The sequence below is a fragment of the Gorilla gorilla genome, chromosome 3 (assembly GCF_029281585.2).
Source record: "Gorilla gorilla gorilla isolate KB3781 chromosome 3, NHGRI_mGorGor1-v2.1_pri, whole genome shotgun sequence".
Lineage (NCBI taxonomy): Eukaryota > Metazoa > Chordata > Mammalia > Primates > Hominidae > Gorilla > Gorilla gorilla.
This window is the reverse complement of record NC_073227.2, coordinates 12,812,872-12,826,397: the sequence shown is the minus strand read 5'-3', so window position 1 is coordinate 12,826,397 and position 13,526 is coordinate 12,812,872. Positions and strand designations below refer to the sequence as shown.

Genomic DNA, 13,526 nt, shown 5'->3' with positions numbered 1-13,526 from the left:
CTCCCCAGAGCTGCACACGGTCGCTCAGAAGCCTTGGAGGGGTTGGGGGAGGCCCCTGCTCTCAAGCCCCCACTATCACAATCACTTTGTCCAAGCTATTCCCCTGCAACCTTGCCTGACCTGCAGAAGCTGCAGAGTGGCCCACTCTTCCTGGACATGTCAGGAAAACTTTGACGTGGCTGCTGTAGCTTCAGGCAAGGTCTAATTTGGTGAAAATTTGAAAGCAGGTTTGTGGGAGTGCCAGGGAGAAATGGGGAGAGAGAAAGCCTCTGCATTTGATGGATGGCAATGGCTTGGAGCTGGTGTGATGGCCTCTCTGGATGACAAGGACATTGGAGTTAGAGCCAGAAGGACTGAGGTATGAATCTCGGCATTCCTGGTTTGTAGTTATGGGGACTTGGCACAGACACTTGAATGAAACTTCCTTTGCCCAGCTATAAGACGGACCCCGTAATAAAGGTTGACTTTGTTCTGATCCTTCACTGCCTGCTGGGATGTCCTCAGCATTTTGTGCATATTGGCCAATTTAACCCTAACAGCAACCACCAGAGGCAGATGCTATTGCTGGCTATTAATATCCCCATGTGACAGATGAGAATGTGAGGCCCAAGGCACAGAACCGGGGGTGCCCCAGCATGCCAGTTGTGCACCTGTGGCTTTTCCCTTGGCCACTTTGCAGCACCGGCACAAGAGAGGCCCACAGGGTGAGCCTCCACACCACCAGCCACCCTTTGTCCCTCAGAAAGGGCTGGCAGAGCCTGCAGGTGAGGGTGGGTGCGGGGAGGGGTGGGCAATGGTCTGCCCTTCATTTCTGTCATGTTGTGGCTGCCACTGGGGAGAAAATGCCAAAAAGCTTCCTGGAAGAAGCAGCTTCCAGGAGGGTTCACCATATCCTTGTCCTGCCAAGTGGCCACGAATGGATTGGAAGATTCCCACTGGGTGAGAAGGCTCAGAAGCCACCACAGAGTTTGGTGGAGGTGGGAGAGGCCTCGCACCGCGGGGCTCCAGGAGCCAGGCGAAGGACAGGCATTTCTGTAGGGTACCCCGTTCTGGGTGGGTCTTCCCAAGGTGCCCCTTCTTTGTCTCTCCCTCTGTTGCTTTTCTCTCCTCTTCCCTCTTCTTCCCCCCACTTCCTCTTCACTTTTTCTTCACTTCTTCTCTTTCCTTCCCCCATGCCTTTCTCAACCTTGTTTCCACTTCTTGTCGCTCTTCTTGCTTCAACAAACGTCGATGCAGTCACAGTTCCCGGGCTGAGGCTGGGGGATGGGAGGAAGTCCTGAGGGCAGCCCCCGCCCCCTCCCCCGCCCCGTCACTCCCTCTGCCCCGCCTGCACAGCTTCTCGCCACTTCATTCCCGCCCCTACTGCCCCTATAAGCCACCAGGTCGCTCCAGTTTGGTGCCAGCGCCTGGAGGGAGAGGCGTGGCGAGGGCTGTGCCGCCTAGGATCCAATGAGTGGCTCTTGCTGGCGTCTCAGCTGCGCGCGAACCAGGGCTGGGAAGCTCGGCTGGAGGTGTGACCAGGGCAGGGACTGACCTGGCCCGGAACAGAAGCGCGCAGAGTCCCATCCTGCCACGCCACGAGGAGAGAAGAAGGAAAGATACAGTGTTAGCAAAGAGACCTCCCGCGCCCCCGCGCCCCCGCGCCTCGCTTCAGCCTCAGGACAGTCCTGCCGGGACGGTGAGCGCATTCAGCACCCTGGACAGCACCGCGGTTGCGCTGCCTCCAGGGCGGCCCCGGGCTGCTCCTGCTCCGCAGAGCGACGCCCTCCCCTCGGGTCCCCCGGACCCTGCACTTGCCGCCGCTTTCCTCGAGCTGCTCTGGACCTTGCTAGCCGGCTCTGCACCTCCCGGAAGCCGTGGGCGCGCCGCTCAGCTGCTCCATCGCCTCACTTTCCCAGGCTCGCGCCCGAAGCAGAGCCATGAGAATCCCAGGGTGCCTGGAGAGCCACTAGCGCCATGGGCCCCGGCGAGGCGCTGCTGGCGGGTCTCCTGGTGATGGTACTGGCCGTGGCGCTGCTATCCAACGCACTGGTGCTGCTTTGTTGCGCCTACAGCGCTGAGCTCCGCACTCGAGCCTCGGGCGTCCTCCTGGTGAATCTGTCGCTGGGCCACCTGCTGCTGGCGGCGCTGGACATGCCCTTCACGCTGCTTGGTGTGATGCGCGGGCGGACACCGTCGGTGCCCGGCGCATGCCAAGTCATTGGCTTCCTGGACACCTTCCTGGCGTCCAACGCGGCGCTGAGCGTGGCGGCGCTGAGCGCAGACCAGTGGCTGGCCGTGGGCTTCCCGCTGCGCTACGCCGGACGCCTGCGACCGCGCTATGCCGGCCTGCTGTTGGGCTGTGCCTGGGGACAGTCGCTGGCCTTCTCAGGCGCTGCACTTGGCTGCTCGTGGCTTGGCTACAGCAGCGCCTTCGCGTCCTGTTCGCTGCTCCTGCCGCCCGAGCCTGAGCGTGCGCGCTTCGCAGCCTTCACCGCCACGCTCCATGCCGTGGGCTTCGTGCTGCCGCTGGCGGTGCTCTGCCTCACCTCGCTCCAGGTGCACCGGGTGGCACGCAGCCACTGCCAGCGCATGGACACCGTCACCATGAAGGCGCTCGTGCTGCTCGCCGACCTGCACCCCAGGTATTGGCCCAGTGCATGCCGACCGGCCCAGGCCAGGGACTTGGGCGCTCCCTGGGCAGTTGGCTTGAGGAGCCTGTGGGCATCACCACCGTTACTCCGCCCAGAGTTCACCAGCCACAGCACTGCCCCTGCACGCTGCTCCCAGGGGTTTCCTGTTGGTTCATTGGTGCAGACACTGTGGGGGCCTCTGCCTCCTGGGATATGTGCTCACAGTGCATAGGGAGCTTTGTGCAGAGCGGTGGGGTGTGCGTCTCCGGGAGGGGTTCCGCGGGCTCTGCTGTGGGCGGCCAGACACACCCCTCCTGTGCGTGGCTGTGGGTCTGAGGCATCTGCTTGTTTCTGCCCACTGCTGACCCAGTGCCCTTGCATGGACTTGGGCTTCAAGTCTTGAGCAGGGTCCATCCCACATGCTTTCTGCTCACTACTTGGCAGGATTTGTCTCCTGAATCTCTAGCTGGTGTCGCCATTGTTCCAAATTACCTCCTGTAGGTGTTCCCCTTTCCCCCTTGGCCCCCCACAGAACACCCAAGAGGCTCTCCTGCTCCTGGGGTGGGCGGGCCAGGTGACTTCTCCCTCCTTGAGGGCCCCAGCCTTGCCCCTCCATCAGCAGCCTGCCTCAGTTGCCTCTGTGTGGAGAAGGATGAGCCAGAGGGAAAGGAGGAGGAGCTGGCCCTTCTTTCCAGACTTCCTTTATTTCACCTACAAAAAAGCAAGCCTACCCCTTTCCATTGTTTTTTCTCTCTCCCCCATCCCTCTGTCCTCCTCAGGTTCCAGGCTAAACATCCTCCTGAAACCCTCCTGTCTGCCCTCACTTCAGCCCCTGGGCTCTGGGCCTGGGTTCTGTCCCCACCCTGCCATCATCCTGACCACTGTCCTCTGTCCCCACAGTGTGCGGCAGCGCTGCCTCATCCAGCAGAAGCGGCGCCGCCACCGCGCCACCAAGAAGATTGGCATTGCTATTGCGACCTTCCTCATCTGCTTTGCCCCGTATGTCATGACCAGGTGGGTCCTGGCAGTCCAGCTCCTGTCGTGGGAACAGCTGGGTGGGCTTGGCCTCAGTTGAGTAGGCCTCTGAGGTCTCCCAGCAAGATATCTGGAGGGCGGCCACCACCAGAGGACCCTCCTCCACACCTGACAGGCTCAGCGCTGTGCTTCAGCTCCTGGGAAAGATCCTGGGAGGGAGGTGGCACTGGCTCCCATCCTGTCCTATAAATGAGGAGACTTTCCTTGTCCAGGCACAGGCAGATATGGGGTCTGTGAATCAGCACCTGGCTCTTTAAACCTAGAAAGCTTTCAAAATCAGGCAACCTGGGACTAACTCAGGCCTCAGACTCTGCATGTCCTGGGCATGGAGTCGGGAATCTGGGAGGAAGCTCCAGCTGGAGCCTCGGGGCAGTAACACTGCCAGGTGAGTGTTCTCTTTGCTCCTCTCTTTCCTGGAGACCTTGGCCTGAGTGCTTGTCAGGTCAGAATTACCTGGAGTCACAGGTAATTTGGGAAAGAGTGTGTGTAAAAGGCCTGCTGGTACCATCATCACAGTGCTGTGCTGAGGGGCAGGGGAGTCTGTAGTTTTTGCCTCCGGGGTTCCTGGGTCACCCACTCGGCCACTTGGTGACTACCTTAGCTCCACTCAAGGAAATGTGTGCACCCTGCCTTGCTGGAAGGCACCGTGGTTAGAGGGAGGCACGTTGTTTATTAGAGATGGTGACTGCTTGCTATCACGTTTTGCCTTTCTTGGAATCTCCATGGAATTTCTGGCCAGGCCCCTGAAGCGCTCAGGCTGTCTGGGAGGTCTCCACCCTATGTGTTGAGCCATAGCAGGAGGATGCCCTGAAGGAAGACGCTCCTGGGAGGGGTCCATGGCCCTCATCCTCAAGGGGCCCAGGTCCCCACCCCAGGGGAGGGAGCCAGCAGGGAGTATAGTACCAGGATCCTGGCTCTGTTTGTGTAGGGTCCTCCTGAGGTTGCTATCTGATGCCCTACAAGGTCTGCCAGCCTGTCCAGGATGACTGCTTGTCTTCCCAGGTTACCGGGTGGCTTAGATATGTTGTTGGGGGGGGGGGGGCAACAATTGTGTCCCAGGAACCCGGATGGCCCCAGAGTGCCCACGCTGAGTGGCACCAGCTCTCTCCTGCCTGCCAGGTTCCCACTGAGCTCTTCAGAATCAGCACTTGGGACACGAGCTCTTGGCGCCACTGATCCCATCTGGCTTAGGGACAGGGAGCCAGGTTTCTTGTGGATCACAGGCATCCTCCTTCCTCACATAAAACCTGGCAAAGGCCTCTGGTTCTTAGGAAACTTCATGGGCACAAGTGTGAATGGGGAAACTGTAGCATCCTTCTCCCGGGAACCAGCTATTTATCTGATTATCATGTTTGTGTGTATGTGTGCCCATGTGCCTGCGCATGCATGCATGTGTATGTTGTGAGGGTTCATGTGTATACACACATGCACATGCATGTGTGTATTCATACATGCACATGCATGTACATATGTGTAGAAGGTGAGTGCTAAAATTTCAAGAGCTCCAGCATTTAGTTTTGAAATTTTAAATGAATAATGAGTGAGACTGGCTCACTCAGCCATGATATTATGTTGATTCATGGGTGTAACTGTTATTTTCCTGCGTGTTTACAATGCCCTGAACATGTGTGTGAGCATGCATAGCTATGAGTGTGCACACGAGTGTAAGAGGAAGAATCCCAAACAAAGTCATGAAGCCTGCCTTTGCAGTGTTGTTTCCACAATGTCGTTACCAACTCTGGGATCTGGGCAGCTCAGGCTCTCTTCTCTGTGAAAAATGTGGGTACAATATAGCACTAATGAGGTTATATATTTCTTCATGCACTCACTGAGCATTTAATGAGCACCTACTCTGAGCTGGGCTTTGTGCCTGGTCATGCAGTTACAAAAGCAAATGGAACACAGGCTCCTCTCGGTTCCGATGGCGGGAGATGCAGGTCAGAAAGACCAGGCAGGTGTTTCAGTGGGGGAGGGGTCTTGAGGGCTGGAGCCTGGGAGCAGCACAGCTGGACCAGTTTGGACGGACCTGCCTGACAGGCGCCTCTCACGTCATAGGAGTGAACCGAATCAGAACCTCACTCCTGAGTGTGTGTGGATGAGGTTCTAATGCAGTTGGTGGCTTAACCCACAGGAAGTCAGAGATCCAGGAGTGTGTTGTCCCTGCTGCCCCTTAGAAGGTAGTGCACTCATTCCAATTGTCCTGTAATTGCTCAAAATATTTCAGAGGTGTTCTCCCGGGAATTGTTTTCAGAACTGGGCTGCATTGTTAGACTCTTCTGTGGACATCTAGAAGGTGAATTTAATCTGGTTAGAAATAACTCCAAGTCACCTCGAGCCAGTTCATGTGGATAAAGTAGGTAAAGGAGATGGGGGACATGGGATTTTTATTTTGTTTCTTGGTTGTCACTCTTGAGTTTTACTGACTCAATCAGTCGTGCAGATGAAGCCCGTGGGGTGTGCGGCAGTGAGACCAGGAGGGCAGGGATACAGAGCCCTCCCTTGTGGAGTCTGTGGTCTACTGGAGAGGGGGAGGGCAGATGGATACGGTCACAAGGTGTTGAGCAGCAGTGGACACGTGAGCGAGCCCTCTTCTCTGCAGGGTCATGGCTGGTAGTTGATACATGAGTTCTGGTCCCAGTGTGGCTCCAGACACAGCCTCAGCGGGGTGTTTCTGATGACTTCCACCTGCACCGTGGCTTAACTAGGGGATAGACACTCTGGCATGTGTGTGGCTTTCTTACTCACCTGCAGCCCAGTCCCCTAGTGGCTGAAAGAAATGCCAGCCTCCTCAGATCCTTCGATAGGACCCTCCTTCCCACTTGCCTGATGGTTGGCTGTGACCAGTCTCCAGTCTATGCCTGATGGTGGGCTCCCTGTATGTGGGGGTGACAGTGTACCTGATGTGCATGTGCTGGCCGGTGGCAAAGCCCTTTCCGGACTATCACTTACTGTAACTGGATCCTCACCACAGCCTGGGGTAGGTGGTTAGAGCCATGACTGCCTTGGATCTGTGTCCCTGCCCTGATTTTTGGATTCTGGATGCCTCTGCTCTGGCTGTGCCCCTCACCTTCTCTCTGTCCTCACATTCTGGCCCTGCCCCTCAGCTTGAGGTGGCTGCCTGCCTGCCTGCCTGCCTCCTCGCCTCCTCATCCCCATCCCGCCGGACTGGGTGCCCTGGAGGGAGGGAGTCAGTCTGATCCATTGCTGCACCCCAGCAGCTGCTGTGTTTGTGGGTGGTTCAAACTAATGAGTGACCCAGCCAAACTTGTAAATCACAGGGCTGCAGTCCTTCTGAGTGGGGGTGGGACATCCTGGGACAGAAATTCACTGCTTGGGAGATCATCAGGCTGTTGGGGAAAGCCCTGGCCTTTGGGGACCCTGGTTCAAAGCCAGGAACTGGGAGGTGAAACAGCTGCCACTGGTCAGCACGTGTGCTTGTGACAGCTGTCAGAAGCCTCGTCCTGACTCTGTGGCCCCCCACCTCAGGCTGTGCTGCCGCTGGTCAGAAGCCTTGTCCTGACTCCATGGCCCCTACCCTAGGCTGTGCTGAGAGCGGAGGGGTCCGTCAGAGTCCCCAGAGGCCCATCCCCCTGCTGCTTTCCCCCACACAGAGCCTAGTCCCTTCTACTCTGAGTTCTAATCTGATTTCAGAAAAGCACTGGGCTCAGACACAGAATGTGAGACTGAGCCTTTCTTATGGGAGTTGTGTGCCTGGTGGTCCTAGAGACACCCTCGATCTTCTCTGAGTGATGCTTCGGGACGGTGGGTAGGGAAGCACCCTGCGTGGTGTGTGGTGCCCGTGGGCATCCTGTGAGTGACTGCTGTTCATGTGGGTGAGGTGGCCACACTTGCTCAGGGTCTGTTCTGCAGCCCAGGTTGACACCTGTTACTCCAGCCTGGTTATGAGCATTGTTCTGATCTGTTCTCAACATTGTCCAGGTTTGGTAGATAAATGCCAGAGGAGAGTCTGCTTGGGGGCTCCCAGAGCTCACATCTGGGGTGTGTGGGTCTGCAGCCTGGTAGTGGTAATGGCTCCCTCGGTAGCTGGTTGTGTGTGAAGGTGTCCGCGGCAGGTGTACGTGCAGGTGGGTGGACTGAGCTGAGTGTGAGGATGGTGGGAGAAGGCCTTGGTGACGGTGGCAGTGCTGCCACCTACTGAGCACCTGCTGTGTGGTATGCGGGCTGATGTTGGCTTGCACCGCAGTCCCAGGACTGGGCCTTGTAATCCCATTTTAGGAAGAGGAGCCCGAGGCTCAGGGTGCTGGTGCAGAGCCCCCTGGCTAGTGAGCATCAGGGCTGCGGTACGCACTTGAGTATGGTTCTAGCACCTTCCCCCGGAGCGTGAGTGCGTGGCAGGTGCTGTCACTGTGGCTGAGTTAGCTGCTCCGCTTCCCCAACAGGCTGGCGGAGCTCGTGCCCTTCGTCACCGTGAACGCCCACTGGGGCATCCTCAGCAAGTGCCTGACCTACAGCAAGGCGGCGGCCGACCCGTTCACGTACTCTCTGCTCCGCCGGCCGTTCCGCCAAGTCCTGGCCGGCATGGTGCACCGGCTGCTGAAGAGAACCCCGCGCCCAGCATCCACCCATGACAGCTCTCTGGATGTGGCCGGCGTGGTGCACCAGCTGCTGAAGAGAACCCCGCGCCCAGCATCCACCCACAACGGCTCTGTGGACACAGAGAATGATTCCTGCCTGCAGCAGGCGCACTGAGGGCCTGGCAGGGCTCATCGCCCCCACCTTCTAAGAAGCCCTGTGGAAAGGGCACTGGTCCTGCCACAGAGATGCCACTGGGGACCCCCAGACACTGGTGGCTTGACTTTGAGCTGAGGCTGAAGTACAGGAGGAGGAGGAGGAGAGGGCCGGATGTGGGTGTGGACAGCAGGAGTGGCGGAGGAGAGCTCCAGGCTCGGCTGCCTGGCCGCTGGGTGGCCCCGGGACAGTGGCTTTTCCTCTCTGAACCTTAGCTTCCTCACCCTTGTTCTGGGGTCATGGCGATGCTTCGAGACAGTGGGTAGGGAAGTGCCCTGTGTGGCATCTGGTACTCGTGGGCGTGCTGTAAGTGACTGCTGTTCATGTGGGTGAGGTGGTCACTCTTGCTCAGGGTCTGTTCTGCAGCCCAGGTGGACACCTGTTTCTCCAACCTGGTTATTAGCATTGTTCCGATTTGTTCTCGGCATTGCCCAGGTTTGGGAGATAAATGCCAGGGCGGAGTCTGGTTGGGGGCTCCCAGAGTTCACGTCTGATAGTCTGTGGTCAGGACCCGGCAGGCACGGGCAGTCCCTGGGACATGCCCATCTCTGGAAGCCTAGAGGTCCCCAGCTCCAGGCCTGTCCGCTGTGACTCCCTGTGTGGGCACGCAGATGGAGCCTGTCTCCTGCCTTCCTTTCTGTGGTTTGCCAGGGGTTTGGCATCTTGACTGCGGAAGATGTGGAGTCTGTGTGCTCAGAGCCTTTTCTGGTGAAGATATCATCAGAGCATGTGACCTCTGTTTCCTCCCCCCGAAGGCCACCGCTGGGCCTCTGGATCTTAGACATGAGACGGTCAAGAGACTGAAGTAGTAGCCAGGGCCCAGGTGTCCAGAGAGGGTGGCCTGGGATGGGGAGGGCCCTTACTCCCCAACAGCAGTGCTGGGGGAGCCAAGAGAAGGTGGAGCATCCCTGAGTAGCGGTGTGCATCATCCCCAGTTTAGTAATCACGGGGTGCCATTCCCCGGTGGGGGCACCCACCATCAATGTCGTTGAATGTCCCCATGGGACAGTGTTGAGGACTTTTGTGACATCTGTCCTATTTCACAGCTCAGGGAAAGGGGCACAGTGCACACGGGCGCCCGGTGGAGAGGTGTGTGTGTGAATGAGTGAGCGAGTGAATGAATGGACACGATTCTCTCTTCAGCCTCTGTCATTGCTATTTTCTTCAAGGCCCAGGGCCATCCCATGCAGAGGTAGGGTGGGCTGCAAGACCTCAGGCCCCTGCCTCATGGGACTCTCTGATGGGCTTCACCCGTGGGCTCTTGCAGGCGTGGAGCCTGTATCATGACACCCTACACCCAAGGCCAGCAATGCAGGGAGAGTGTGGACATCAAATTCTTTCCTTCCAGAGGCTGAATTCTTCAAAGACACACGCGGTTGTCACTTGCTCTTGGCATTAACGGTGGAGAACCCAGCTGAGGTGGCTTCACAGATTCTTCCCCAAAAACACAGGTGTTATTATTATACTTTTAAAAAACTTTTTGAGATGGGGTCTGACTCTGTTGCCTAGGCTAGAGTGCAGTGGTGCAATCTCAGCTCACTGCAGCCTCCGCCTCCCATGCTCAAGCCATCCTCCCACCTCAGCCTCCTGAGTAGTTGAGGACACAGGCAGGGGACACCATGCCTGGCTAATTTTTGTATTTTTTTTGTAGAGATGGAGGTCTCACTTTGTTGCCCAGGCTGGTCTTGAATTCCTGAGCTTAAGTGATCCGCCCACCTCAGCTTCCCAAAGTGCTGGGATTACAGGTGTGAGCCACTGCACCCAGCCAAAACCAGGTGTTATTTGCTGACTCACCAATGCCTCCCCCAAAAGGATAAATTTAAAAGTGTGTATAACTCATGAAGTGTAATTCAAATAAAACAAATTATCGTTTGGAATAATAGCAACTATAGGTATGTGGTCAGGAAGCGGTTAAAATCATTAAAATACAGACCTGGCCAGTTCAATCCAACCCAGGGGTTCCAGGCAGGAGGTGGGGCAGATGGGCGTCATGCCCTGATTCACAGAGGGCACAGGTGGGCGTCATGCCCTGGTTCACAGAGGGCACGTGAACTCGAGACCGTGCTGCACCCCGGTGCCCCTGTGCTTACAAGGGAGGGCACTTGCACAGCAGAAGCAGGTTGTTCCCCATTTAAAGCTCTGGAGCCCAGGCTGTGAGCTCCTTGGCTGAGCCCTCTCCTGTCCCTGGGGGCTCCCCAGGTGCGAGGAGCCTGCCAGCCAGTGGGGCCTATGCTCTGTGTTATTGCATCTCCGCCAGGCTAAAATCCTTGGTCACTACTTCAGAGCCACTCAAGGAAACGCGTGCACCCTGCCCTGCTGGAAGGCATCATGGTTAGAGGGAGGCACACTGTTTCTTAGAGATGGGGACTGCTTGCTGTCATGTTTCGCCTTCCTCAGAAGCTCCATGGAATGTTCTGGAGCAGGCATCTTAGGGCATTCCCTCCGCACTTCTCTGCCAGCCCATGTGGCTCCCACACTGGGCTATCCCTTGCCTTAGGCTTGTGGCCTTTTTTTTTTTTTTTTTAATTTGAAAAATATTTTTCATGTGCACTTACACGTGTTGTGGAATCATGCTGGGTCTCAAGAATGCTGTGAATCAATAAACATTTTATTCAGAGGGTGTCTCATTTCCATGGAAAGGGGGGAATTCTGCCGTGCATTAGCCAAGTCCAATCACCAGGATAGCAGAGCTTTCTAGATGCCTGGGCTTGCAGGCAATCCCCTGCTGGGCTTCCAAGACCTCCAGGCTAGGCCCTGCGCTGTGTGCCGCAAGCGAGGGAGCCTTCTCCCGTTGTTCTGACGGTGGTGCTGCAAGCTTGGGAGGCTTTCCCATGGGTGGGCGGGAAGCAGAGAGCCATGGGGGCTGTGAGGCTGGCAGGGAGCTTGCAGGACATAACTGCTCATTTATTTTATTTGGGGGACTGGAGTTTTTTTATTGATTCCATCTGTCAGAGGGCTGCAGCATTCCATGACGGGTGAGGCAGAGGGAGGCCCTGTGGGAGCCCAGAGTGACAGTCCTCTCTCTCAGCTTGCCTTCTTGTCCTTTTGAGACCATGATCTGCTTCTCCTGAGCCTCCCTCCTGTTCACATGGGGTACAAAACTCAGCCAGAAGGGGTTCTGAGCCAGGAGCCCTCTCTCCATCCCCTCTGTGCTTGCTGACCCTCGCCCTCCTGCCTCACCTGGGCACCCATCCATAGCCAAGTCTCCAGAACCCTTCCTGGTCCCTGTCGAAGCAGTCCTTCCTCTCACCCACCCTCCACCAAGCAGAGCCAGCTCCTAGAAATGCAGCTGAGAGCAGGTTCTGTTCCTGCCAGAAGCCCTGAGAAGTCCCCAGGCTATGGTCTCTGCTCCTGAGCCTGGCATTGCTGGCCCTTTCTGTTCTCTGTCCTCACTGCTCCCCACTCCTATCCACGTGGCCTCGGGCTAAAGTTCTGGGTGCCCTAGTCTACTGGCCTCTCCCCAGGGGGCCTGGATCCTTTCTGGGCCTTCTCTTGGTACCTCCTCCTCCTCTGCTTAGCCAAGTCCTTCCACCTGACCGAGGCAGACACAACCCTCCCTCCTCAGGTGCTCACAGCCCCAGCACCCTTCTCTCAAGGGTCCAGCCATAGGGTGGGTAGGAACAGGATCAGACCCACTTTTATCCCCAGCACCCGCTCTGCAGCAAGTGCTGGGGATGCCGGCATGCACACACCATGTCCAGCTGGGGAGCAGGCTTCCAACGACTGATGGGCTCCCCCGGCTGCCATGCTGACCCTACCCCATCCTCATGAGCCCCAAGGTGGGCGGCTCTTTTGAGCAGTGAGTCCGTGCTCTTTTGATGACACAAAGTGGCTTCTCTCCTAGAAGCTTGTCCTGCAGGGCACCCCCCACGGGACCACACACCCGGCCCCGGGGGCTGTGCTCTTGTAGACTTGGCTCTGGCCACACCTGCTGTTTCACTGGCCCTACCTTGACTGCACAGGTGTGGCTGGGTCCTCTCCCTGTGGCCCATTGCCCGCTGGGCTGGCTGGACAGTGTCTGGGGATTTGGTGTGATGGGGACGACTTGGATGCCTCTTTACCCCTGGGAACGATTAACCCTGTCTTGTGATTTGCTCCTGATGAACCATTTGGTGGGTTGGGCCCTCGTGGGTGAGACGCTGTGGATTAGAGGCTGTCCCTTCCAACTTAACTGTGGAAGAGAGAAGCTGGTTCCAGGAAAGATGACCAAATTCTTCTCCCCGAGTCTTAAAAAGTGACACAAGCTAGCACTCAATTTCCTCAAATCTAAAATGCCGTTGATTTTAAACTGTCTGTTTTAGGTACCACTGGGAAGGAAAAGCCCAGAATGAGGGCTGTGCTAGGAGACACCCTCACAGGTGGGCCACTCACGGCTGAACGCTCAGCGTCCACGAGAACTAAGCCTGCCACAGCAGGGGACAACAAGGAGGCACGGTGTCCCCACCCCAGCTCTCAGGGAGGAGGAGGAAAACCCTCCCTGGGACTGTGCACTGCCAGCTGGGGCTCGGGAAAGCATGGAGCCTGAATTCGCCCTCAGACCTGGGCTGGAAAGCTCAGACAGGGAAGTCAAAGACTGTGGCCCTGGAGGCTGGCCGGGGCAGTCAGAGGTGCTTCTGGAAGGACCCAGCTGAGTCCAGGCAGAGAGAGGGCAAGGTTGAGCACCAGACGCCCCAGATCCCGGGGGGTATTGAAATGGGCATCTTTGAGCAGATGACCTGCAGGAAGCAGCACGTGCTGGGTGCCAGCAATGAGTTGGGGCCACAGTGAGTACTGTCTCCATTACCCCAGCCTCTGGGCGAAGGGGCTTGTCCTAAGTCTCAGGGCTGGCTGAGTGGCAGCTGGCTCTGGGGACTGCTACTGGTGCACTGGTATAGCTGGCAAAGGAACCCATGAGGCACATGGCTCCTAAAGGTCCAGCCACCCAGCAAAGCCCCCTCCCCGCATCCACACCGGGGACAAGGGTCAAAAGGTGGGGACATGCCTTCAGTTTCCTCACCTGACAGGCCCTGGTCTGCTGGGGTCAGCGCTGCAGCCAGAACCCCCTCCACCCGCAGACGCAGCCTGTGCAGGGGACCAGGGGTTTTAGGCAGGATCAGCAGGGAATCTGCAGACCAGCTCCACAGTGCACTC

General features: G+C 57.4%; 1 protein-coding gene across 1 annotated transcript; it reads left to right on the top strand.

Annotated features, from left to right (window-relative positions):
* Positions 1-1,372: 1,372 nt before the first annotated feature.
* GPR78 (G protein-coupled receptor 78) lies at positions 1,373-11,013 on the top strand. The gene is made up of 3 exons (XM_004038425.3): positions 1,373-2,624; positions 3,513-3,626; positions 8,048-11,013. The coding sequence occupies exons 1-3, from the start codon at positions 1,957-1,959 to the stop codon at positions 8,355-8,357; spliced, it is 1,092 nt and encodes a 363-aa protein (XP_004038473.2). The 5' UTR covers positions 1,373-1,956; the 3' UTR covers positions 8,358-11,013.
* Positions 11,014-13,526: the final 2,513 nt, after the last annotated feature.

Bases quoted from the DNA above. Each gene is read 5' to 3' on its own strand.
- GPR78 (XM_004038425.3), top strand. From the start codon at position 1,957: ATGGGCCCCGGCGAGGCGCTGCTGGCGGGTCTCCTGGTGATGGTACTG. The intron at 2,625-3,512 runs GTATTGGCCCAG...CTGTCCCCACAG, and splicing joins CTCGCCGACCTGCACCCCAG to TGTGCGGCAGCGCTGCCTCA. The intron at 3,627-8,047 runs GTGGGTCCTGGC...CTTCCCCAACAG, and splicing joins GCCCCGTATGTCATGACCAG to GCTGGCGGAGCTCGTGCCCT.